Raw genomic sequence first — 24311 nt, 5'->3', positions numbered from 1 at the left:
TGTAGTATATATATTTGTTTTAACTAGTTTGTGTGTACTTGTAATACACTAAGGAGCAAATTGCACATACATTAGTTAGTATATATATATATGTATATGTATAAAGATATATATATATGTGTATAATAGTAATAATAATAGTAGGTTGGTTGACTGTTTGGCCTATTTGCTAACAATAAATTACATTAAAATACACGCACACTTTCGCATTACAAAATTGTTGATATTTGTTGAACGTTGCAACGAACGAGCAAAACTTTTGCTAACTAACACAGACACACATTCAGGACATTCACTCACACACAAACTTGTACAATAATTTAAACATATTACGGAATAGTTGGTTAAAAACATTGGCTATTTGACCGGGTCTGGGGGAATGTTTTTTGTCTCTAGTTTAAGAAATTAAGTATGTCCTGCTGCGACAGCGTATTTAGATTCTTGCTGTCCGTCGTCGTTTGCGGCATCAACGTGGCCGTCGGTGTGGGCGTGGCACCCAAATTCATCGGCCTGCTCTGCTGCATACTGTTCATGCTGTTGTTGACTGCATTGTAGCCCGTTGGATAGATGTAGTTGACTGTCGGCTGCTGCAGCGTGTACATGTTGGCACCGTTAGCATTGTTCGGTTTGGCAGCCTGATTGGCTGCATTGGAGGCTGCAGATCCGAAGGGATCCAAGTCGTCCAGCGAGGAGAAATTGTTGTTGCTGCTAGCTGCCTGTGGTGAGGCCAATTGATGATTCATTACCAGCGGATTTGCGCTATGCCAGTGAGGAGGAGCGGCTATGGCTGGAACTGCACTCGCTGCTGCTGCTGCTGTTGTGCCTTGGTTAATGGACAAGCCACTGAGGTTGCTCTGCATCAGCGAGGAGAACATGTCTGGCTTCGATGCCATATCATTAGCTGCATTGTGCGATATTCTGCAAATAAGAAAAACTTGCTTAGTTGCCAAGCTTTGCAGCTACTTCTTGATTATGTACTTGAGTTGCTCCTTTGTCTTGACAGGCGCCAGTGTTGTGGCAATTGGCTTTGGAGCAGCAGTTGGCGATGGTTGTCCCACGCTGAAGCCAGAGAACATGTCGTCGTCGCTCTTGTTGCCATTGCTGCCGCCGCCATAGCTTGCATTGTTCTCCAGCTCATTGGCCAAGATTTCGGAAGCATCTTTGGGTCTGTGGATGGTATATTACGTAATGAATATTTACAATTTTCTATTTCAATCATTTCCATACTTGTTGTCTCGTTGTATGGTCGACAATTGCTGCAGCTTCTCGCGCTGTTCTTGCTCTACGCGGCCCAGCATCTCTTTGATCAACGCTATGATTGTGTTGAATTGAGCAATGGTGAGACCATTCTCAACACTCAGTGGCACCAGGAATGGAATGCATTTGTGCGCCATCACATCCTTAGTGATGCCCAGCTTCGTGTTTGTCATGGCAATTTTGTAAATGCCTAAAATATATTATAAGCTAAGATTGCTTTCCATGAAAGGTAATCTATAAAAACTCACCTATGATGGCCATGACAATCGCCGGCTCACGACTTTGTATGTGCTGCAGGAAGGGCAGAATCTCGTCGAGCACCAGCCACTTGTCCAGATTCTCTAGCAGCTTGCCAATCGAGATCAAACAGTTCACCTTAACCGACACATTGTTGCTGTTGAGACACAGCTTCTTGATGCGTGGAATCACCGCATTCTTCATGGCATTGTAATCGATGAGCGTGGAGAATGTGGGCAACACGCCCAGGCACAGCTCTTGAATCTGTGGCATGTCGCACTCCAGTGAACGATACAACAATGGCAGCACACTCTGCTTCACTTCCTCCGCTGGCGTCAGCTTCAGTAGCAAGTCCATTTTTTGCATGAATATCAAGAGAATCTGTATGGGATCCGTGAGCTTGAAAATGGGCTTCAGATGCGGTAGAATGTGATCACAGTATTCTCGCTGGCTGCTCATCTCTGCAATCAGCAGCACATTGGGCAGCACAAATGGAATCATGGGCGAGTTGACAAACTCCTTGATCAAATACGGCAATATGGAGTGGAGATTAACGCGATGTGGCAGCGTGGGAATGATCTGCGGTAAACCCTTGTAGAATTTCGACTTCTGCAAATTGTCCCATTGATATAGCGAGTCCAGATAACTAAGAGTCTTGACGCCCACATCCTGGAAGTAAGCGATCTGTTTGAGCTCATGCAATTTCGGTCGCAAGCTAGCGCTGGGATGCAGCAAAGCCTTCAGACTCTCGGTGAGCTCGCTGGGTATGGTGTTCATGGGTGGATACTTTCGTTGATTCAATTCGTTGGCGTAGCGTCGAAAGCCGCTATAATCACTGCCAAACATTTTCAGAGGCTTGCCGGAGTAAATGGTAAAGATGAGCACACCTGGAAGCACGAAAATCTTTAGTTAGGCATTGAGAAGTATTTCATGTGCTTACCCAATGAGAAGAGATCACTGTCTGGCGTGTTGATACTGTTTAGTGCCAATTCTGGAGCCGTATACTCCAAGCTTGGCTGGGCGAGCACATGCAGCGAGGTGCTGTGCTCTCGGCAAGGCCAATGAGGCGTGCCATTCGTTGAGGGCTGATTGGCTATGCAAAAGTCGAAGCCAAACAGTTTCCAGCTGCGATTCTTGTTAATCACAATCGTTTCTGCGCTGATATTGCGATGCACGATCTTGGCATCGTTGTGCAGAAACTGCAGACCATCGAAGAGCTGCAGCAGACCATGACGTATCTCCACATCGTAGAGTTTCTTATCGGATCTTACAGCATCGCCCACAACATTGGCCAGGGAGGCGAACACAGGCTCGGTGGCAAAGGCCAAGGAGTCGCGACTCTCCTCAAGCGGATGCTGCACCGTGAGCACATGTGGATGACGTATCTTGGTCAATTGCTGGACACCGCGTCGCAGGGTTTCGAGCATCGTTTCGCGATCATCTTTGGACCAGCGCTCCAGCACTTTTTTCTCAAACACAAACACAGATACCTCTTGCTTGGTGCTCTTCTTGTGGCCATTGTAGACCTTCCACATCAGACCTGTACAAGGAATTCATTTTATTCAGTTGCAATATGCCAGCGCATTAAATTGTTTATACAACTTGTTTTACTCACCCACACCTGCTGTGCAAACCTGTTCCAGTACTTCGTATTCTCGTGTCACATTATTTCCTGGCAGCACGCCAGAAAGCTGCGACACTGTCTGCACGGCTGACGAATAGAATTTGTTAATCACATCCATGATGATTGCTAGTAAGCTAGTAATATGTTAAGCAGCCTTGCAGCAATCGCCCCAGTGTTTTTGCCAAATTCTTTTTGTTTTAGTAATCAATAGTAGAGGTGGAGAAACATCGATGCCATCAGAATCGATGTATCGATGTTTTTGCAAGTTCTTTAAAATATCGATGTCGATGGGCAATTATTAAAAAATTCTAAGAAGGTAAGTAAGGTGAGTAAATAAGCGCGGCCTTAATAAACATTTTTTCTGTGTTGTGAAGAACCATTTTGGCTTTCGTTTCAACAGAAAATCGATACCTAGGGTGTAGCTCTAAGTTCCGAACTAGTTCGCACTGTCTGCTCGATATGTTCTTGCATTGCCAGCATATCGAAGTTGCGTTTTATCGAGTTCTTGGTATCGTTTTTATTTCATTTACCCGATTTATTTAAATAGGAAGTATACGCAGTTGTTAATTTAGTTCAAATAGTTCAAGTACCTGTAAAAACATTTACGTAGATTATTTTTAAAATAACGTTTATAATTTGATACTTCATTTAGGCCTTGCTCGCTTCAAAAGTCCTCAACAAATGTAAAGTACACATTTGTTTCGAACTGAAGTTTATTGTAAAACTTCCAAAACATTAATAAAAGATAGTCTCCAGTGGGCATCGGAACACTTAATCTATCCGCCTTCGGATAAAAACCAAGTATACCATTTGTACCCTATAAATAAGATAAGTTGGGAATGCATGAGTCGCTGAAGGTATCCTTTACTTACCACATAAGGACAAGTATGGTTGAGAGATGAAAAGTCTTTAAAGAGATCGAATATGACCTTAACGGCTTTGTTGGACTTGTCTTTTATAAACTTGCATGCATCGAACGTAACGTCGAAGATCCAAGGCTTATAACCATTGGCCTTCTTCAAGATTTGAACTCGCATCGATACAGAATTCGTAGGATGCAAAAAGTTGACCATTACATTGAGAATAGTCTTATTGCGTTGCAATGCATGCAGTCGACAAGTTTCGATTATCATTCAATTTCGATTATTCAAGACTTGTTGTGTGACTTGCAAACAGCATTCGTCACTTTAAAGACAACTCCATTCTGAAAATATACAAAATACTAAACCAATATATTGAATACTTGTTTTTATCCTTACGGTAAAGCTTATAACCAACAGAAGAGACAGCAAAAAAACAAATACTGAGGCGTAGCTTGTCATTGCGTTGTAATCAAAGAAAAGTTTAAATTGCGAATAACAAATATAAATATATTAAATTTTCATTTTAAATTTCGCAAATTGAAAAAAAAATGGATTTGGATTATTACTTCTAACGATAAGCAATTAATTTTGCAAATCTCCTTTTAATGCGTTTCTACAAAGCATGCATTTAAAATGATGTTATATCTTTCACGCTTAAGTAATTATATTTGCCCTATTTAGCAATGTGTCATATTAATTATTAGTGATAAAAACGCCTTTACATTTCATTTGTCGATTTGCTATTTAATAATCCTCCACAAATGTAAAGTAAACATTTGTCACGAATTGAAGTTTATTATAAAATTTCCACGATATTAAAATGAGGTAATCGCCAGTTGGCAGCGGAAGTCGAAGTTTATCGACTGCTGGATAAAAGCCCATTAGACCATTTCTACCCTAAAGAAAGAATAGTAAATTTGATATAAGTGACGCTTTAAGTGATCTGTGACTTACCACATAAGGACACGAGTGGTTGACAGTTGAAAAGTCCTTGAAGAGATCGAATATAACTTTAGCGGCTTTGTTTGATTTGTCTTTCATAAATTTGCAAGCATCAAATGTTATGTCAAAGATCCAAGGCTTATATCCATTTGCCTTTTTCATGACTTGCATTCGCGACGAAACAGAATCGGTGGGATGTAAAAGATTTACCATTAGATTGAGAACAGTTTTATTCCTTTGCAATGCGTGCAATCGACAAGTTTCGACAATCACCCAAGATTTGTTGTGTGACTCACAAACAGCGTTCGTCATTTTAAAGACAACTCCATTCTGAAAGTATATAAATTAATTTAAAAACATAAATTCTACTTTCTGGATCTTCTTACGACAAACAGAAGCGGCAGCAAAAATACAAAAACAGAGATTATGTATTTCATTGCGTCTATCCAAAGCAAAGTTTCGATTGGGAATGATTTACTCAAATCTATTAAATTCTCATTTTAAACTAAAATTATTGAAAAAATGTAATTTCAATCGGTAATTAATTCTGCAAATTCTAGTGTAATGTGCTTTTAATGTTTATTTACGATTTTATAACTTTTACGCTTAAGTATTTATAGTTTTGCTTTTTCATATGTAATAACTTTAATGATTCTTCATAAAACTCCATTGATATCCTCCACAAATATAATTTGTTTCTAATTGAATTCTATTGTAGAACTTCCAGGTCATCAAGAGAAGATATTCGACAGTTGGCAGCGGAAGTCTGAACTTATTGATGGCCGGATAGAAACCTCTTAGATATTATATTAAACGTCATATTAATAAACGATTCATCACTTACCACATAGGGAGATGGATAGTCAATACTCGTATATTCTTTAATAAGATCGAATAAAACTTCAACTGCTTTGTTCGATCTATCCTTCATAAACTTGCAAGAATCGAATGTGAAATCAACAATCCAAGGCTTTTATCTATAAAGCTTATAATCAACAGAAGAGACAGCAAAAAAACAATTACTGAGGCGTAGCTTGTCATTGCGTTGTATTCCAAGAAAAGTTTAAATTGCGAATAACAAAAATATAAATGTGTTAAATTTTCATTTTAAAGTTCGCAAATTGAAAAAAATTGATTTGAATTCTAATGATGAGCAATAAATTTTGCAAATCTCCTTTTAATTTGTATTTATAAAGCATTCATTTTAAATGATTTTATACCTTTCACGCTTAAGTAGTTGTATTTGCCCTAATTAGCAATGTGGTGACATATTATTAGTGATAAAAACGCCTTTATATTTCATTCGTCGATTTGCAATTTAATAATCCTCTACAAAGGTAAAGTAAACATTTGTCACGAATTGAAGTCTATTATAAAATTTCCACGATATTAATATGAGGTAATCGCCAGTTGGCATCGTAACTTTAAGCTTATCGGGTGCTGGATAAAAACCCACTAGACCATTTCTGTCCTAAAGAGAGTAAAGAAATTTGAAATAAATGAAGGTCTAAGTGATCCATGACTTACCACACAAGGACACGAGTGGTTTATAGCTGAAAAGTCCTTGAAGAGATCGAATACAACTTCGATTTATTCTTCATGAATTTGCAAGCATCAAATGTTATGTCAAAGATCCAAGGCTTATATCCATTTGCCTTTTTCATGACTTGCATTCGCATTGAAGTAGAATTTGTGGGATATAAAATATTGACCATTCGAATCAGAATAGTTTTATTCCTTTGCAATGCGTGCAATCGAGAAGTTTCGACAATCACCCAAGATTTGTTCTGCGATTCACAAACAGCGTTCGTCATTTTAAAGACAACTCCATTCTTAAAGTATATAAATTAATTTGCAAAATATTATATAAAATCTATTTTCTGAATCTTCTTCTTACGACAAACAAAAGCGGCAGCAAAAATACAAAAACAGCGTCTGTCCAAAGCAAAGCTTCGATTGGGAATGATTTACTCAAATCTATTAAATTCCCATTCGAAACTAAAGTAATTGCGAAGCTGTGATTTTAATCAGTAAATAATTTTGCGAACTCTGGAGTCATCTGCGTTTAATGCGAATTTATGATGTTTAAACGTTTACGCTAAAGTAGTTATATTTTTGCTATATTTAGCATGTTTAGACACTTTAATGATTCGTCATAAAACTCCATTTAAAAATCCTCTACAAATGTAAAGTAAACATTGGTTTCTAATTGAATTCTATTGTAGAATTTCCAGGTCATTAATAGCAGATAATCGCCAGTTGGCAGCGGAAGCCTAAGCTTATCGATAGCTGGGTAGAATCCTCTAAGATATTGTTGTCCCTATAAAATAAAATGTATTAAACGACATATTAATAAACGATTCTTCACTTACCACATAGGGACATGGATGGTCAAGACTCGAATATTCTTTTATAAGATCGAATATAACTTTAACTGCTTTGTTTGATTTGTCCTTCATAAACTTGCAAGCATCGAATGTGGTATCAAAAATCCAAGGCTTATATCCGTTGAACTTTTTCTGGATTTGCAATCGTATTGAAACAGAATTCGTAGGATGCAAAACATTTAAATAGAGATTGAGTATCGTCTTATTGCGTTGCAAAGCGCGAAGTCGACAAGTTTCGATTATCACCCAGGATTTGTTGTGTGACTCACAAACAGCGTTTGTCATTTTAAAGACAAGTCCAGTCTGGAAATATATAAATTATAATACAAAATATAATAATCTTTGACTCCTTACGCTATGACTTAGACCTATCAGAAGCGACAGCAAAGGTATAAAAGCTATGACTTTAATTCCCATTGCTTCAATTGTGAATGACAAATTGAAATCTATGAAATTTGCAAATCTATAAATTACAATAATTGATTTAAAATTGAACATATATTTTAATTCCTAATGACAAATGATGTGCAATTAATTCTTTAAATTGTGCATGGCAAAATAATAGATAATCGGTTATAAAAAATTCTTAAATATATATTATTAAACAAGTAAGAAAGCTACAGTCGAGTGTACTCGACTGTGAGATACCCGCTACCTATTTTGAATAAAAGCAATATATTTTGCGGTATTATTCTCAAAATATACCAAATGTACTGCAAAATACTAAAAATATACCAAATGGTATATTTGGTATATCGATATTGTACCGCATTCAAAATATACCATAGACGGCACAATATACCAGATTGTCACCCAAAGCAACTAAGACCCTTAGTAAATAGACGTTTTTGCCCATACAAAAGTATTTCTTTAATAACTTCCACAATTTTGATCTGATCGTAACCACATTTTTAGGAATCATAACTGCTATAGCAATTATAGTATATACCAAAATTCGCAGCTCTAGCTTTAAATTTACGCTTGTTATTCGATTTTTTTGATTTGCGGGGGCGGAAGTGGGCGTGGCAAAAATTTGAAAAAAAATTTGATATGCGTGCAAACATAACAAATGCTGTCGAAAAATAATTATAGGTCTATCTCTTATAGTCTCTGAGATCCAGTGTTTCATACGGACAGACGGACAGACACACAGATGGACAGACGGACATGGCTATATCGTCTCGGCTGTTGACGCTGATCAAGAATATATATACTTTATAGGGTCGGAGATGCCTCCTTCTACCTGTTACATACATTTCCTGCCGGCACAAAGATATAATACCCTTCTACCCTATGGGTAGCGGGTATAATTAGTGATAAAACGCTTTTACATTTCATTCGTTGATATGCAATTTAATAATCCTCTACAAATGTAAAGTAAACATTTGTCACTAGTTGAAGCCTATTATAAAATTTCCATGATATTAAAATGAGGTAATCGCCAGTTGGCAGCGGAAGTCGAAGCTTATCGGCTGCTGGATAAAAGCCCCATAGACCATTTCTACCCTAAAGAAAGAATAGTAAATTTGATATAAGTGACGCACTAAGTGATCCATGACTTACCACATAAGGACACGAGTGGTTGACAGTTGAAAAGTCCTTGAAGAGATCGAATACAACTTTAGCGGCTTTGTTTGATTTGTCTTTCATAAATTTGCAAGCATCAAATGTTATGTCAAAGATCCAAGGCTTATATCCATTTGCCTTTTTCATGACTTGCATTCGCATTGAAATATAATTTGTGGGATGTAAAAAATTGACCATTAGATTGAGAACAGTTTTATTCCTTTGCAATGCGTGCAATCGACAAGTTTCGACAATCACCCAAGATTTGTTGCGGGACTCACAAACAGCGTTTGTCATTTTAAAGACAAGTCCAGTCTGGAAATATATAAATTATAATACAAAATATATAATCTTTGGACTTCCTTACGCTATGACTTAGACCTATCAGAAGCGAAAGCAAAGGTATAAAAGCTATGACTTTGATTCCCATTGCTTCAATTGTGAATGACAAATTGAAATCTATGAAATTTGCAAATCTATAAATCCCAATAATTGATTTAAAATTGTACATGTATTTTAATTCTTAATGACAAATGATGTGCAATTAATTCTTTAAATTGTGCATGGCAAAATATATGAATTGTCAAAATATATTATAAAAGAGTAGATTGTATCAAGAGAGTAGTTTGAATTTTAGTTGAATTTAACAATACTTTAAAGCCAGTTTTTGTTATGTACATTAATATCTTTATTTTCTTAGAGATCTTCCACGAACATGAAATAAAAATTAGTTGCAGCTATTGGCTTCTTGTTGATTATCCAAGTCAGTTGGACCAAATATTCACCTGTGGGTATTGGAGTGGGAAGCTTCTCACTTCTGAGGTAAAAATCTTTTATCAATTGCTGTCCCTATTATGTGACAACGTCAAACAAATGAACAATTAGTTATGCAATTAAGTATGCTCTCTATGTGTCTGTGTGTGTGTTGAGCACACAAAGTACTTACCACATAGGGACAGGTGTGGTTGAGGGTTGAATATTCCTTAAAGAGATCCCAGACGAGTTTAATGAGCGGATTGTTTCGACGACGAATAAACTGACAACCATTAAAGGATACACTGTAGAGCCAGGGCTTATAGCCATTCTCTTTCTTCATCAGCTGCCCCTTAATGTGTATATCATTAATTGGCTGATGCAGAGTGACATTTAGATTGAGGTAGACCTTGTGGCGGCTCACAGCTCTAAGGCGACACAGCTCGAACTCCACCCACGATTTGTTGAACGACTCGCACACGGCATTTGTCAATTTAAAGACAGTCGTACTCTGCAAATAAACCAAAACCGAAAATTGTTATTTAAGTTGTCTTCGATTTGCGACTCGTTTCATACACATTGCAACTGCAACTGTAGCAAGAGTAAAATTGAAATTGTCAGGCGAGCTGTCATCTTTCCATCTCCAGGAGCTGCGCTCGATTGAGCTTAGAGTTGTTTGTGGTTTGCATTTGGTCAACACAATTCGATTAACTTCATGTGTTTACGGTAATTATTTTTCAATTAACTTATTAGCAATTAAATTGGTTAAAAGCCATTAGCTAGATGTTTATATAATGTTTTTATAATCACCACAGACAGCTTCTAATTAAATTGACAAACATAAACACAAAGTAAATGTAGATTACATCTTCGACATCGACATGAGTTGTAAGGCAAGCGAATTAGCACCTAAAAGTATGCTTTAGTTTTTTAAGTAATTACAATTGCAAGCCCACCGCAATATCTTTGCACCTAAAAGTATGCTTTAATTTTGTTAATTTTGTTAGACCAGCGAATTATCGTTGCATCTAAAAGTATGCTATACTTTTTCAATCACATTGCCCGTCTCAGCAATTGCCAAAAGTATTTTCACAACTCATAATTCATAATTAAGCTAAATTCAAAGTGCTGTTAAAACAATTTGCATTCAAGCATAACGTAAGCCAGTTCTATTTTCAACTTGAAAGCGTTATTTTAATGGTTTTGAGGAAGCATCTTTTAACTGCACTAACTAGTTGACCTTTTGTTTGAGCAATACACTTAAAAGAACAATAATAATAATAATAATATTTTAATGAGCCGCGGTCACAAAGCGTTAAAACATCAATTATTCATTGACACACACGAGATGATTTCTTGTCTCGGCACAGAATAGAATTTCCTTTGAAAATGGCTAAGCAAATACTTACTCTATAAGGTAGCAATTAGTAGTATGCACATCCTGCTCACAACTCAAATAAATACAAGTAAGAGAACTGCACACTTCAGTTGCGATTCAAGGGCATTTAAAGAGGTTTTTCTCTTTACACAATCAAGTACGAACACGCTGTTTGCACAGCTTGCTTGATGTGTTTTTACCTTTTTTTTTATATTATATTAGGGAATATGAAAGTAAACATATTTTACACGCTTTTCTAATATTTATTTGCAAGTGGAAAGGTCAAACTTGTTACCCAACTACCGAGAGACGTATTTCCGATGCGATGCGAAATTAAGTATTCCATACTTGCATCCAGGAAATTCCCCTAAAACTAAGACATATATTGTGCTCGTAATTTATGTGTGCTTCAGCCTCACGGCATACAAATGTGATTATGCGACGATGACTCCGGAGAGTTTCTAGAGTGGAAAATGTTCGCTTTGGAACTTAAGTTTTGAATTAAATTCCATGTTAAGTTGTTTTGGGTAATCAACTTGTGGCCGCTTAATTGCACTTGAAATACATTTGTTTACTTGCGAAAATGAATAGTTATCGCGATATTTACGTCCTACACTCAAACACACACACGCAAGCAGTTCAATAAATAAAACACTCGAATGCATTTAGAAAAATCGCATTTGGGACTTTATTGGTTCGCTGCTTGTGTTCCGCTCCCTTTTGGCCAGGAAGGCATATCGACTAAGCTTAGCTCCGGGTCTCTCTCTCTCTGAGCCCCTAGTGAAAGATGGCAACGCGATGCGATGCGATTCAATGCGATGCGATGCGATGCGAAATGTAGTCGAGTTGTTTGCGCGCGATTTGTAGCTGTGGCCAATGCTGAACTCTCGCTCTGAATTTCAATGGATTTTTCGGTATGTACACACACACAGCTGTAGAATGTGGCCAAGTGTTGGTAATTTTTGCCATTCTATCATGACAGGTATTTTTATATGGAGGGAATTAAAGTCGTACGCCATACGGCTCATGTGTTGAGTCATAAAATAAATCAGCCAGCTTGACACAGGCGTCGATGTTAAATCACGCCAATGCGTTCTACGCTGTATTGACCCCTCATCCTCATCCTCATTCTCATCCTCTGGCATCGTTAAGAGCCGGTGATAATTATGCAGTGACAAGCAGACTACACACACACACTCCATCGTAGCTAAATGTATCTCACTATCTGTATCTATATTCGTATCTTGCATCTGTATCCGTGTATTCTGTCTAGTGTCTCTGTCTCTTTGCGTATTTGCGTACAAAATCCGCAATGGCAATTACGAGAACTTCAACTACGACGACGTCGAGTAACTCACCGAAATGTTGCTAATTCAGACTTTGACTTTTTATATGTTACTCTGTCTGCTTGTCTATCTTTCTGTCTGATTTCTATCTCCGTCTGTCTGCCTCTTAGCTCGTTTGTTTGTTTATTTACTTTTGCGCCGAACTTGGTATTCCAAAGGCATGATGACTTGTCGAAACCAATACTTAACATTATTCATCATAATTGCTGATAATAGTCGCCCCGTCTACGTCTATCAACATCTTGGCAATTTGGGTGGCACTGTGCGTCAAAAATGAAGCTAGTTATATGCAAGAGGGACAACGTTGCTCCACTTCAGAATGCGTATTATCGATCTCAGGTATTTCCTAATTGTGTTTTGATTTTAATTTATCACTGTCAGGCAGGGAATATAACAGTTTCTTGATGAAAGATGTATACTTAATTGAATTCAAATAACAGAGGCGCTTCCGCTTAACTAATTTAATAAAGCAATAAGTATAAATCTTGATTTGTTATTACTATTCCTTTTAACTAATTTAATAAAGCAATAAGTATAAATCTTTATTTGTTCTTTTTTAAAATGTTCTAGATTGAAGATGTAAACATAATTCTCTCATTCTTCATTCCCATTCATCTCTCTGCCTCTCTCTCTTCCCTCCTTTTCGTCCCTCACAAAGCTGACGTCTTCGATCTTAAGTTGATGCGTAAAACAATGGCAATTAGTTACGCATCACTTGAGGTTCAAGTCTCCAGCTAGCGACCACATGACGTATGAGTAATGTGTTACAATTTAATGTTACAACCAATTGTGAAATGCGAGTGTGTGTGTGCCTGTTTGTGTGTGTGTGGCAAGTAGCTAAGCAGTTCAATGTGGTACTGCACGTGGCACATGCAGAATTGATATAAGCGAATAATTCGATATAAAGGCATCATTAAAATACAACAACAATGACCGGAGACATTGACAACAACAAGAATATATACAAAATTTAATTAATGCGTCTTTTGTTTGTCATTTATTTCAGAGAGCGTCTCATACATACGAGTACAATACATGTGTATCTCAGTTAATAGATTTGTGCGCTTTTGTTGTGTGTGAAAAGATACAATGACAAGATACAGATGCAAACGGCGTAACAAACACGCTGGCAATTACGTGATTGATTGCAGCGACGCGATTAAGGCTTTAAGAGTGAGTGTACTCAGAATCAATGTCTGTTGTAGAACCCCCCCCTGGAGAATATTCGTGTCTCTCTAGCAACACACAGACATACACAAAAAAAAAAGCGATTCGCAACGCATCGCATCGCAATCGCAGTGGAAAGAAAATAAAGGAAAATTACACACAACACAACCAAACAGCAAAAAAAGTAGCGAAACAACAAGAAACCTGCTAAATTTATGAGCGAACAACGCCAAACGACGACGTTTCGGTTTCGCACAATGCAAGGCATACAAAGTAGCATCCAGTTTGCTGACGGATGTGTGGCCATATTCTCTGGACGGCAACTCGAACTCGACATCGAACTGATGATTCAATTGCAATCGAACTCGCTGAGGCTGTCTGCAATTACTTTTAATCTGTAATTGACTTAAAGACTGTGAAGCAACAAGCGAGACAACGCAACTTTAAGTAACTCGTTAAACATTTTTATAGTCCAACCTTACAATGTTAAAATCGATTTACTAAGGTGTTAATGGCCACAGTTAAATTGTAAAACAAACATAATCTAAGTTGTACTTAGTAAGAACATTGACAGCAAAATTGGCAGCTCTAACTGTTTTCACTTCGGAGATAAGCGTGTCTAAACGAAGGGACAGACAGACGGACGGACTGACGGAATTGATTACGTTGTATATAATAGCTATATATATTACTTATATTTATTACTGGCAGATCACGCTTAAATTTTGTTGTGCTAGTCACAATTGATTTTACAATTTTCTCTTATATGGACTTTATAGATGTAATGTATTTATTTATTATTCAAAGTATTTTTACTGCCAGCAATTAATATAAATCTAAAAATAGATTCCATGGCAGGGGTTTTTTTTATTCTTTTTCTTAGTTTGCGCTATATTTTTTAAAGAGTTGCTTAATTATACATCTAAACATAGATTTAATTGCTAGAGTTGCTTTATTTGAGTTGCCTTTATACTAAATAGTTGCTAAATTTAATTTTTTCTCAATGTTGAAGTTAAAGAAGTTCTAAGCAATTACTTTCATTTTATTTAGATAACACCAAAATAAATATAAATAACTATACTTTTGATGATTCCTTACTTATTACTGGTCTTATTAGCTTTGGCTGACAATCTGGTATATTTTACACTATATGGTAAATTGTGAGTGTAGTACTATATCAATATACCAAATATATTTGACTGATACTATGGTATATTTTTACTCTCTATGGTATATTTTAAATGTATTTATTGTATATCAATGTATCAAATATGGTGTATTTTTACTCTGTATGGTATATTTTAAAAGTAGTTATATATATATGGTATATTTTTGCTCTCTATGGTATATTTTAAATGTAGTAATATATCAATATATCAAATATGGTATATTTTTACTCTCTCTATATATATATTTTAAATGTAGTAATATATCAATATACCAAATATATTTGACTGACAATCTGGTATATTTTCACTTTATGGTATATTTTGAATACAATACTATATCGATATATAAAATATAGCCTTTTGTATATTTTTAGTATTTTGTGGTATATTCATTTGGTATATTTTAAAATAAATACCGCACAGTTTTTCTTTTATTATGGTTGAAAGTATTTTAAGATTTATAAACTTCTTGAATTTTAATTCTAAACATATATTACTTAAGTTGAGCCTATATATTTTTATAAAGCCCTGCTAAAATGAGTGCTTTCTTTAAAATCAACTTCTTTAGCATTTCAACTTGAAATTTGTATTGTTAAAGTTGAAAAAGTGTTGAACAAAATCTTTGTTTATTTTCTTTTCTACCTTTCTGCTATTTGTCCTTTATTTTGACTTGACTTTTGATGACTTTTTTACACTTTGGTCAGCGGCTATCAAGCGCTGGTCAAGTGCCGTATAACAGTCGCACTTTAGCTGAGGTAATTAATTAACAGTTTCGTTTGCTGCCGCTGCCGCTGCTGTTGCTGTTGCTTATTGACAACGCCACTCAATTTGGCTGCTTGTCGTTGTTGTTGTAACAGCAACGCCTGGCGTTGACAGCTCAGCTGACGTCAGCAGCGACGCCAACTGCGACCGCTTTATAAGCTTGGCTTATGCCGCCTACGTCGCCTATTTCATAGACAAGCGCAGCGACCGCAGCAGCGACGTCAACTGAGGCAGCGACTGCGACGGACTTCAGAGCCGCAGCAGCAGCGTCGACGGCGACGGCAGCTGCTGAGCCGCGGTCAGGCCGCTTTGGGCCGCTGTCAGGTGTTGTCGTTTTTGCAAGCCGCACTCGAGCTGAGTCTGTTTTCGTCTGCCAGGCAACGCGGTTCTGGAACGCGTACACACACGATACACTACACTATATATAATAATTAGCTGCAAACACACTTGGTACCCCATAAATATATTAATTACCCAAAAGCCCGGTTCGTTCGGTTTGGCGCGAAAAAAACATTCCAAGTTGCTTTTGGCTTTTACCAATTTTTCCGATTTGTAGTAAGTTTCGCAGCTGATTGTTGTGCAACACACGGACAACACTCGAAGCGCGCGCTGCGTGAAAAACGTGGAAAAACTTTCGAAAGTGCGCAGCCAATTGCAGCGAATACTATTTGGGATACATGAGCAGTGCACTTCAGCTCCAACTCCAACTTCAGCTCCAACTCCCGATTCAAACGCGGCTAATCGACAGCACTTGATCGGCAAAAAATTTTGTAAACAATATAATTAAATTGGCCAGATCAAAACCTACTGTGCAACCGACAGCCGACAACGAGCTACAGTTTTTGTTATACGTGAGTAAGCCAAGCTTGTGTGTTTTACCCAGCTTACATTTCCAATACCTTTATGATTCATAAAAAAAGAAAGATAAAACAACATAAATAGCGCTGATGTGAGAGATTTCTTTGAAATTTCAAGTGTGTTTCTTTGAGCATTAGATAAAATGAAGAAGTACAATTGTAAAGATCGATAATTAATGTTAATCAAAGATGCTTATTTGCTTGGGTTCTAACTCTGTAAAACACTGCAATCCTTTTGCGATTGGGATGTCAAAAGCTTAGGTAAAAACAAGAAAGAAAACTACAGTCGAGTGTGCTCGACTGTAAGATATTTGCTACTCATTTTGAATAAAAGCAAAACAGTGCGGTGTTAATATTAAAATATGTCAATTTATATACCACAAATATACTACAAATATATTAAAAAATACTTTTGTTTTATAGTAGAATCAAAATAAACAATATATCACGAAATAAAACAGATTGTCAGACAAATATATTTGGTATATTGATACATTAAAAATATACCATACAGTGAAAAATCTACCAAATTATCAGCCAAAGCAACAAAGTGTAGGAATAAATCTGAATTGATAAAAACTATAGTTATAGTGCGGTATTAATGTAAAAATATACCAAAATAATATACCACAAAAATACTAAAAATATACCAAAGACTTTATTTGGTAAATTGATATAGGACTACATTCAAAATATACCATAGAGTTCAAAATATACCAGACTGTTAGTCAAATATATTTGGTATATTGATATACGATATATATTCAAAATATACCATAGAGTGCAAAATATGCCGAATTGTCAGCCAAGGCAACCAAAAGTCAGGAATGATAAAAACTATAGTTATAGTGCGGTATTAATGTAAAAATATACCAAAATAATATACCACAAAATACTAAAAATATACCAAACATTATATATGGTGTATTTACATAGTACTACAATCAAAATATACCATAGAGTGCAAAATATATCAGATTATCAGCCAAATCAACAAAGACCTGTATTAAAGACACAAAGTTATAATACCCTTCTACCCTATGGGTGAGGGTATAAAAACATAACTAGCATTGTTGTGAGAAATTTCATTGGAATCTCAAATGTGTTTTAGAAAAACTGAAGAAGTACAATTGTAAATATCGATAATTAACGTTAATCAAAGCTGCTTATTCTAGCTCTGTAAAGCTCCATCCTTTTACACTCGGGTTGTCAAAAGCTTAGGCAGAAAAAAAATACAAGAAATATAACAATGTTTACATTCAATCAGCATACGAAAAATATAATAATGAAAGGTGTGTCAAGTTGAGAGTATAAATGGCTTAAAGCCAAGTGCTTTAAGCACGTGCCAGTTTCAGTTTCAGTTGAGAGACACTTAACGCTTTATTAATAAAATGCGAGAAAGAGAGAGAGATATATAGAGAGAGAGAGTAGCGATGTTCATTACAGATTGTAAGTTTCGCAAAGCCAAAACTTATATCAATGCAAGACATCAACAGAAATTAATTTTTACCCCGAAAGTTTTGCAACAAACTTTTAAACGAGTGAACAGCCAAAAAAAAAGCAAATAAGTGTAGGCATTGTTTTTGGCTTGACAGGCAAGTTAATCATACGCCATGTTGTGCAACTGCACTGCTATAGAATTTGCGCACTAATGACCGATATATTTAAATAGATTAAAAAAAAAGCAATAAACTGCATTCTTTTTAAAAATTTATGCTACCATTGCCTTGAGCTCTGTATTGAGAAATATATATTTCTCATATTTTTTCGCTGTCACGCTGATAGTTTGTGTTGCTCTTGCTTCAAGTGGCGGCGATAGATTTTTTGAAGCCAAGTACGAAAACTTGAAAAACTTAATCGATGCAAATATTGAATCAAAGTCAAACAGCATTAAACTTGCCGAACTTTGCACAGTGTCTGAAAAGTTTGTTTTTCCTTGCGAAAAGGCGTAAAAACTGCAAGAGAGCGAGTGAGAGATATTGATGGGAGGAGATGGAGGAGGTTGAGGTTGAAGCCAAGGCTTTTGGGCTAAGGTTTTATGAATGAGCGCAGCGTAGCGCAAATATTTGACAAATCCCGCGAATGCGCTGCTTACTTATGCTGTCGTCACGTCAAGATACGGACTACTCCAAAACTCCATCTCCATCTCTGTCTCCTTCTGCGATGGAGTTCACGTCCAGCGATGTCAGCTTCTAAGAGGAGGAGGATTGCAGGAAGCTGCGGCTGACAGTGAAATTCGCTAAGCACATACTATATATAAAGATATATACGTATATATATGTGAATGCATGTAAAGAGTTGGCATTGGCATTGTCGCATGTTGAGCTGCATTTGCATTTGCGCTTTTATCGAGGTGTAATTTATATTTCGCACCTTGCGCACAGTTTTCATTTCGTTTGCTTCGTTGTTTATGCAATTTGCAAGCGGCGTCCAAAAGGAAACCAAATGGCGAGAGTCTCCCAGTCTCGAGTCTGGAGATACGGATATATAGCAAAATAGCTACAGATACGGATACGGATTGAGAAGGTATGCAAGGCAAGCAGACAGCCGAGCAGGCAGCCAGGCAAGTCGCTAACGAGTGCAGGCGTGTTTCTGTATCTTACGGATAGCGCAGGTAACAAATATACACAGACACACATACACGTGCAATGAAATGCGCCAATTTGTATGCAAGTGGCGTTAATCGTGTAATCCGGCAGCAATGCGTTGCACACAGTTGGCAAGCACCTCCACCCTCTCTCTACCCTTCACTCTCCACTCTCTGCTTTGCTCTGAGACGGGCAAGCACGACCCCAAAATGCTTGTGCGCTGTGGCAACAAAACTCAAGTCGAGGTCGCTACGTGAGATGCGCAATTGTATGAAATTGATTTGTAATCGATAAATGTACGAATATTGCGCTAACGTTTAAATCAACAGCAACAGCACACAACACAAAAGCATTTGGTTTTTTGGTTTGGCGATTTGCCGATTTGCACACGACCTACAAGATACATTTGTATCTTGCTTGCTCTTACACTCTACACACTCTCTTGGCACTTTAATTATATAGCTGAATTGCAGCCTGACTGCTGTTGTGTGTTGTGTGGACCAGCTTTTCTGTTCGCAAAAATTGAAAAATCAAACACAAGGAAAACCACTTGAACCACAACAACGGCAACAACGGTGGCAAGTAGCTGCAGTTGAAGCAGTTGCAACTATTGACAAGGTCAGCGCATGGCTTTTATTTGGGGTCTCTGCCGATGCTTGCTGCTGGTCGCCATTGAAATTCTAAGCGATTTGTCGAACACACACACACACACATTCGAAACTAGCTTCTATTCAGCTGGCTTCTTTTCAGATGTTGCTGCTTGTGGCCAACAGCATTTGGCATTAACAAGTGTTTAATTGCAATAAATGCACCTGAATACCTTGAGACTGTGCCTCATGCATCATGCACTTGAATGAGCTGAAGAAAAGAGCAATTGAATCTCAGAGACTGAGAGAGAGAAGTGCGACATTGGCAGCCACAAATTTGCCAGCTATCATTGTGGCCACTTGTTGGCCAATTTAATTATTTATGCCTCAAAAGGTTAAATGCGTTAAATTTCATTTTCATTTCGGTTTCGGTTTCTGTTTTCCCTTCAACTCAATTGTGTCGCACACACATTTATCTGGCCGAAAACTATGAGCACTTAATCTGGCTCTATAACGGCTTCTTAATTATGCATCTGCCCATAAACATTTTGGCCAGCATAAGCAATTAGGTCATTACCACATGCCCGACGACTAAGATGCCACTGAAACCTTGACTAAAACGTGAACATAAAACCGAGATTTACAGGTCATCAAACGTTAGATAACGCGTTGTACTTACCCCTCAAAAAGGTTATGTGCTTTAAGATGCGTGTACTCATCCATCCATCGACATGGCAGTTAAGGAGTCTTTTCAGCCATTAAAAGATGTCTGAGACTTGAGTCTCAAGGTGAGCCAAAGAATTGATTTCATCTTCTGCAAGATCAAAACAGTTTTCGTTTGTTTATGTTGTAAGTGTGCCCAGATTACCGACATAATTAAACGTGACCGTATTTAGCATTAAAAATCCTTCACTTTGTTGTATGGTCACACTTAATCTGAACTTCATTTGACTAAACATTCAAGAAGTATTGAATATAAAAGTTATATTGAAAACTAATTCGATGTTGTGTATTTCTTTTAGAAAGGGGTAGTGACAATCATATAGTTTATTTTGTGGAAATTAAATATGCCTTTTAAGGTATCTAAACAGCAAATTAAAGCTTAACTAATCGCATCTTATTTACATCACAAAACAATGCACAATGATAGCAACAGTTTACACCTAATTGAGAGATTCATTTCATTTCGCTTCAAGGTAATGCGATATGCAAGTAGTTGGCTAAATAATTTCGAATCCGCTGATTGTGGGTCGCGGCTTCTGCTTTAGCTTGTAAACTGGCTTCTCTACAAATTTCCACAGTTCCTGCTTGCCTTTCTCTCAGCTGTCCAAATGTCAATTTCAGGGTGTTATTTGTGTCGCTTGGCTGGCAAAGTTTTCAAACGATTGCCGGTTTTGCTTAGTTTTATTTACTTTTACTTTGTCTCTTTAATTGTAGTATTTATATTGTCTCCTTGTATTTTAACATGAATTGGTTTACTTAGAGTTCAAATAATGATTTGAGAGGAAAAATTGTATCTAATTTGATTTTTAGCAAATAACAATCAATAATCCAAATTATGATTTGTAAGGAGACACTGTCTCTATATGATTATAGAAAATAATTTAAATACAGATTTCAAAAGAAACATAATAAATAATCCAAATAATCCAAATAAAAAAGAATTATTGTTTATTAATATCAGATACTTCTAATAATTGATTTTTAGTGAGCTCTATTTACAGTGTAACGTTGTCTCAAATTATCTTAACTTATTTTTGTAAAGTTTTACTTCCCTGTTTTTTCCTGTACTTTAAGAGCACTAAATGAATACTAATTATAATTAGAATAAAGCGCTATGCTCTATTATAGATTAAGGTCTGTCGAACATTTAATTAGGCCTAATATTAAATAAAGTTGACGAGCTTTACTTCCTATTTCTGTATTCTTAAAGGTACAACTCAAATCTGTATAGAGACTATTATTTAATCTGCATGATTTTAGCGTAATTATACTGAAAATATACCAATTAATATACCGCATACATACTAAAGTCTACCGAAGGCATTTTTTGGTATATTGATACAAAATATACCAGATTGTCAGCCGACGCAAGTAGATGTTTTTAGGCACATTGTTTTACTTCCCTTCCTTATCTATTTTAATAGTGTTTAGCGAATACTAATTAGTATTAGGAATATTGAGCTATGCTCTATTGTAGATTAAGGTCTGCCGAGCATTCAATTAACCCTAATATTAAATAAAGTTAACGAGCTTTACTTCCTATTTCTACAACTCAAATTTGTATAAAGACTAGTATTTTTTCTAAAAGTAAAACAATACGAAAATATACCAAATAATATACTACACGAATACTAAAATATACAAAATATACCATATTTTCAAGCAAAGCAAGTAGATGTCTTTAACCACATTGTTTTACTTCCCTTCCTTATCTATTTTAATAGCGTTTAGCGAATACTAATTAGTATTAGGAATATTGAGCTATACTCTATTGTAGATTAAGGTCAGTCGAGCATTAGATTCTGCCTAATAAAAAAATAATACGAGCATTACTTCCTATTCTCATTTCCTAAAAAGGTACAACAATTATTTTTATTTTGCTAGCTTAAGTTTTCCATTTAATTTCCACGTTTCCTAGTTTTATAAATTGTTTTTTCTTTTTCCTCTTGTGAATCACTTTGAAATTGATAAATCCAATGAACCATTTTAAAGTATGCTAAACTGTGATTCATCATTTCAGTTTAAGGTCAAATGGTTAAACACTAAAACGTTGTAGATACAATTTTTGTATGTAGCCCTTAGGTAGCTAATTAAAGACATGCTTTTGTGTTCATCAGATACAAAATGCGATGAGATTGCAGTTGGAGTATGAGTAATAGGGAAACCGAATCGAGTAATGTTGTTACCTTTAATTAAATTAATAATTATGTACCTTAATGAATGCATAATTGAATAATAAACTACATGAACACGCCCCCTTCTATCTATATATTGTTTTTTTGTCGTTTTTTGTTGTTGTTGTTGTTGTGCTATAAATGTAGGCTGATAGAGTAGTTGTTGTTGTTGATGTTGCGTGCTTAATTTGTTAACCTTTTAACTTTTGTGCACTTTAGTTGAGAACCGCGCTGAACCATCGCGTAATAAACACGAGCTGGGTCTCATTAAGTAATCACACGGAATATTTCCGCAGCCAATTAAACCTGAAAGCCGCAACGTCGCTTTGCATCCCAACGTGTATCATGAAGTGAAGTTGAGTTGAGCGGAGTATGCAAAACACCAGACATGTCTGACAGATGGATGGACAACTCGTCTGATACAGTTACAGATATTGTATATATATATGTATATATAGATTACAGATACGGATGCAGTTGCAGAGAGACTTCCACACAGACTTCCACATATGGACATACCAAATACAATTAAATTCGATTCAGGAAGCATTTATGCAGTTTGCATATCTGTTTTTTGTCACACGCTTTTATTTTTTTTCCTTCGTTTTGTATCGATACATGAAATCTTTTAAATAATGGAAATTTAATACAAGTATATTGTATAAACTGTAACAGAGTGTTTTTTTGCACAGCCGGTTTTTCGGGTAAACTTCCGGAAAACAGAAAAAAGAAAATAGCAAAAAAAAACCGTCTTCCTATTTCGGATTTGTTACGAACGCAGCAAAACTGGCAATGTGATTGCATATAATAAGAGCAAGGAGAGGAGGGTAAACATGACTTCACCTGCTGCTGTTGCTGGTTAGATCATGTTGGTTGCACCACAATAAATACCGCGAGACCAAACAAAAATTTTACGCCATGGCAATTTTTAGAGTTTCAAATCAATTGCAGCAGCGGGCAGCGGCAACAACAACACGTACTTTGAAACTGGTTTGACATAATATTTGTATGTGGCCAAAAGCCGACAAGCCAACTGACTGATAGACAGACAGGCAGACGGACAGACAAACGGGCAGACGGACAGACAGACAGGCAGACGAACAGACAGACGGGCAGACGGACAGACGAACAGACGGACAGATTGGCAGGCTGGTCACTTAAGTGGCAGGCGACAGGTTCCACAGCCTGCTTCTGCTGCTGCTGCTGATGAGACGCATCTAGCAAGCGTTCACTCACTTCGGTCGCAGCTTATTTGTATCTCATGGATACCCAAAAGCAAGTACCTTGTAGCACATTTAACATTCGTGTTTAGCCCACAACCATTTCGGTCAATTCGGCTCGCTTTGTTTGCACAATTTATGCGCAACAGTCGCTGCTCCCCCTTCGCTTCCCCCCCTTCTACGACTGTCCAAAAAAAGTACACACAACTTTGTTTCTTTTCCCCAAATTTCTAAGCCACAAGGCGTGCGTGCCTGTGTGTGCGCATATTAGCCACAGTGACCACACTCAAAACTACAACAACAACAACTACGAGTACGAATGTGTGTTGGGAGCCTCTCTATGCATATATATATTTGGTGGCAGCACTGATACTAACTAAAAGCCAACACCATGGTGGCTTCCAACTTTCAGCTCGTAAATAAATCAAAGCAATGCCACCAGTCACAGTGGGTCAAAGCCAACAAAATAGTCAACATTATTTGGCCAGCTAATTGACGGGTTTAACAAGTTTACCACGCCATTTTAGCGGGTTTATTGTCAATTCCAATTCATTAGCTATTAAAAGTCTATAATCAATGAAATAGGCTTTTTTTCTGGAATAAGATTTATCGATTTTGCTATCGAACATTTGTCACTCGATTGACAGTTTTCATTTAACTCTTTAGTCTCGATTTATTTATTAGGAAATTATTTTTTGCACAACTTGATTT

General features: G+C 36.7%; 4 protein-coding genes across 4 annotated transcripts in view; 1 reads left to right on the top strand and 3 right to left on the bottom strand.

Moving 5' to 3' along the window:
* Positions 1-25: 25 nt before the first annotated feature.
* On the bottom strand, positions 26-3336 carry LOC132784482 (SCY1-like protein 2). Its single transcript, XM_060790121.1, has 6 exons — positions 3110-3336; positions 2435-3034; positions 1506-2381; positions 1228-1447; positions 979-1167; positions 26-918 (listed from the first exon to the last, which is right to left on the bottom strand). Exons 1-6 carry the CDS (start codon positions 3234-3236, stop codon positions 393-395), a joined length of 2538 nt encoding a protein of 845 aa, XP_060646104.1. The 5' UTR covers positions 3237-3336; the 3' UTR covers positions 26-392.
* Positions 3337-4725: 1389 nt separating this feature from the next.
* LOC132785213 (uncharacterized) lies at positions 4726-5092 on the bottom strand. The gene is made up of 2 exons (XM_060791206.1): positions 4936-5092; positions 4726-4878 (listed from the first exon to the last, which is right to left on the bottom strand). Exons 1-2 carry the CDS (start codon positions 5083-5085, stop codon positions 4726-4728), a joined length of 303 nt encoding a protein of 100 aa, XP_060647189.1. The 5' UTR covers positions 5086-5092.
* Positions 5093-6811: 1719 nt separating this feature from the next.
* The window catches only part of LOC132787184 (uncharacterized), a 132409-nt gene continuing 114909 nt past the window's right edge, over positions 6812-24311 (bottom strand). Inside the window, exons 2-5 of the mRNA XM_060794103.1 lie at positions 9823-10140; positions 8874-9191; positions 7296-7613; positions 6812-7243 (exon numbers count right to left, since the gene is read on the bottom strand). Of these exons, the coding sequence (XP_060650086.1) occupies positions 7091-7243; positions 7296-7613; positions 8874-9191; positions 9823-10140 (1107 nt within the window). The 3' untranslated portion in view covers positions 6812-7090. The remainder of the gene's footprint in view (positions 7244-7295; positions 7614-8873; positions 9192-9822; positions 10141-24311) is intronic.
* Positions 15809-24311, top strand: part of LOC132787182 (fatty acyl-CoA reductase wat) — a 42743-nt gene continuing 34240 nt past the window's right edge. The window contains exon 1 of the mRNA XM_060794101.1: positions 15809-16302. The gene's annotated coding sequence lies outside the window, so the exon portion shown is untranslated. The remainder of the gene's footprint in view (positions 16303-24311) is intronic.

The sequence above is a fragment of the Drosophila nasuta genome, chromosome 2R (assembly GCF_023558535.2).
Source record: "Drosophila nasuta strain 15112-1781.00 chromosome 2R, ASM2355853v1, whole genome shotgun sequence".
Taxonomy (NCBI): Eukaryota; Metazoa; Arthropoda; class Insecta; order Diptera; family Drosophilidae; genus Drosophila; species Drosophila nasuta.
This window is presented reverse-complemented; position numbering and strand designations above follow the sequence as displayed.

Coding starts and splice junctions, on each gene's coding strand:
- LOC132784482 (XM_060790121.1), bottom strand. CDS start 3,236: ATGGATGTGATTAACAAATTCTATTCGTCAGCCGTGCAGACAGTGTCG. Junction 2,382..2,434: donor CAGTGATCTCTTCTCATTGG/GTAAGCACATGA, acceptor TCGTGCTTCCAG/GTGTGCTCATCTTTACCATT. Junction 1,448..1,505: donor GATTGTCATGGCCATCATAG/GTGAGTTTTTAT, acceptor AATATATTTTAG/GCATTTACAAAATTGCCATG.
- LOC132785213 (XM_060791206.1), bottom strand. CDS start 5,085: ATGAAAAAGGCAAATGGATATAAGCCTTGGATCTTTGACATAACATTT. Junction 4,879..4,935: donor ACCACTCGTGTCCTTATGTG/GTAAGTCACAGA, acceptor TTCTTTCTTTAG/GGTAGAAATGGTCTAATGGG.